At 36.9% G+C, this 2,588-nt stretch overlaps 1 protein-coding gene across 1 annotated transcript; it reads right to left on the bottom strand.

Moving 5' to 3' along the window:
* Nucleotides 1-1,280: 1,280 nt before the first annotated feature.
* LOC102471437 (olfactory receptor 10AG1) lies at nt 1,281-2,222 on the bottom strand. The gene has a single exon (XM_006168706.1). It carries the CDS (start codon nt 2,220-2,222, stop codon nt 1,281-1,283), a length of 942 nt encoding a protein of 313 aa, XP_006168768.1.
* Nucleotides 2,223-2,588: the final 366 nt, after the last annotated feature.

Raw genomic sequence — 2,588 nt, forward strand, 5'->3', positions numbered from 1 at the left:
GACTATTATGTACTGAACCTCAGTTCAAGTCCTGGACCCGGTGGCTAAAACTCACGCCAGGCGCGTGTGCATATGTGCCCAAGATCCTGAGAGGAGAACGGAGGAGAAGGGATGGCAGCATGGCCGGTCCCCCAGAGGGTGATTTCTTGCTTTCTGTCTCTCTGTCTCTCTCTGTCTTTCTGGCGAGCACATGCGCCTTATAGAAAAAAAAACTCACAAAAAAAAAATTCCATCATGAATTACAATTAACTAGAATTTTCACAATACATTTTCTTGTTGTTGTTTTCAAATTAAACTAGTTCACTTGTAATTCTAATTTTCTGAGGAATGCATGACCAACAAGCTATTCCTACGTAATCTCTATTTTACTGTTATATAATAATGAATTTAGATTTCACATTTTTATTTATTTTATGGAGTTTAGTCTTAGGTTGAAGAGTCAAATTAGTACTTTCTTAAGATTATCTGATAATATTCTCTTCTCATTTTCTGACATTTTTATAATATTGCTGATATTATTTCTAAAATATTTGATAAGATCTACACATATAATCATTAGCCTGAAATTTTATTCAGGTCAGCTGTAGTGGTATAGCAGAAATGCAAACATTTGCAAGAATGAACCCATCTAGGAAAATTCTAGGTTTGCATTCCAAGTTCTTCCTGTACATGCCAGGTACACATGTGTCTGTAATCCAGGCTAAGGCTGGGGTGGATTGAAACATGAAGATCCCACTGGGTGCCTTTCTCTTTCTCTCTCTCTCTCTCTCTCTCTCTCTCTGTCTCTCAATGTCATGGAAGCAACAAACTTTTAATAAAAACAAATATACAAAAATATTTATTGAAAGAAGACAGCTCAAAATTACTAATAAGAACAAAGTTATAGAATTAACAAATGGTTGCTGTTTGCTGACACAGAGATAACTTGATTATACTGAGGAAAAAAAAATCTCAAAGTACAGGTAGTTCTTAATGTGGAAGTAGTTACCACTCTTTAGACAGATAAGAAGTAGAGTCATTACATGATAATGTCTTTGACTGGGTTTATGTGCAGTGTATTCATGATAGGAAAATTCGTTTGGTATGTTGTAATGATACACAGTGATTCGATGTAAAAAAATTAAATCTAAAAGAAAAAAATATGAAAAATCATGTGATACCTTGTAACTGATGTAATCAGTAAATGTTTGATCTCTTGAAAAGAAAAGTAGATTCAAGGTTTCATTATGACATATAAGGAACAGATTCTTGCAAGTCTAACTAGTTTTTAATGAAGCATATTATTTATGTAGCAATTTTCTCAGTGCCATTATGACATCCTTGTTCCTTAGACTATATATCATGGGGTTACACAGGGGAGTCACAATGGTATAGAAGAGAGAAAGTGCTTTGTCAGTTCCTGCCGAGTCTTGGGTCTGGGGTCTTAAGTAGGCAATAATACCTGATCCAAAGAACACAGCCACGATAAAAAGATGAGATGAACAGGTGGAGAAGGCTTTAGCCCGACTTGTGGCAGATGACAATTTCAGTATCGTGGAGATGATTTTGCCATAGGAGATAAGTATCAATAAAAATGGAATGAAGACAAGCAACACAGCAGCTATGTAGACCATTATCTGATTCACAAAGGTGTCTCCACAAGCCAACTTCAGTATTGGGGGGATGTCACAGAAGAAGTGGTTGATTAGGTTAAATCCACAAAATGGCAGAGAGAAAATCTGGAAGGTCTGCCCTATCTGGACTGGAACTACACTGATCCAGGAGCCAGCCACGAGGAGGGTGCAGACCTTGTGGTTCATGACTAGAGAATAGTGTAAAGGGTTGCAAATGGCCACATAACGGTCATAGGCCATCACTGTCAGCAAGAGACACTCTGTGCCTCCAAACATAATAACAAAACACATCTGCACAGCACAGGCAAGGAAAGAAATACGTCCTTTCTGAGTCCAAAGGTCCATGAGCATTCTTGGAAGAGTTGCTGTGACATAGCACATTTCCAAAAAGGAAAAATTACCCAGGAAAAAATACATGGGGGTCTGGAGAGCAGGGTCCAGTTTTGTTATCAGGAATATGGTGCCATTGCCCAACAAGATGATGATGTAGATGACAAAGAACAATCCAAACAAAACCCACTGGAGATGTGGAACCTCCGAGAAGCCCAGAAGAACAAATTCCTTCAATTCAGTTAGATTTTCTTTTGGTGATTTTTCTTGGTGTATCATCTGTGAAAGTTGAAATTTAGTGTATTTTTACTGCTTTAACTCTCTTGACATTAACTACTTTCAAATGTGTTATCAAGATGTCCAGATTTGCTTTTATGATCATTTCAATTCTTTCAATTATAAAATGGTACTATTTCTCTCTTTTCCATTTTCTTACTTTATATCCAATGAATTATTGCTGTGAGAGTACACTTGAATTTTCTTTAGACACATCCATTATACTTTCTTAAAGCACCCTGAGTAAAGACAGTCCAATCCTCCCTTGATATTCATGAAGAATTGGTTCAAGAACTCCTCACAAATTCCAAAATTCCAGGACATTCCTGTCTCTCAGGTAAAATGGAGCAGTATTTGAATATAACCATA

This window comes from Tupaia chinensis, unplaced genomic scaffold (assembly GCF_000334495.1).
Source record: "Tupaia chinensis unplaced genomic scaffold, TupChi_1.0 Scaffold145971_1, whole genome shotgun sequence".
NCBI lineage: Eukaryota > Metazoa > Chordata > Mammalia > Scandentia > Tupaiidae > Tupaia > Tupaia belangeri.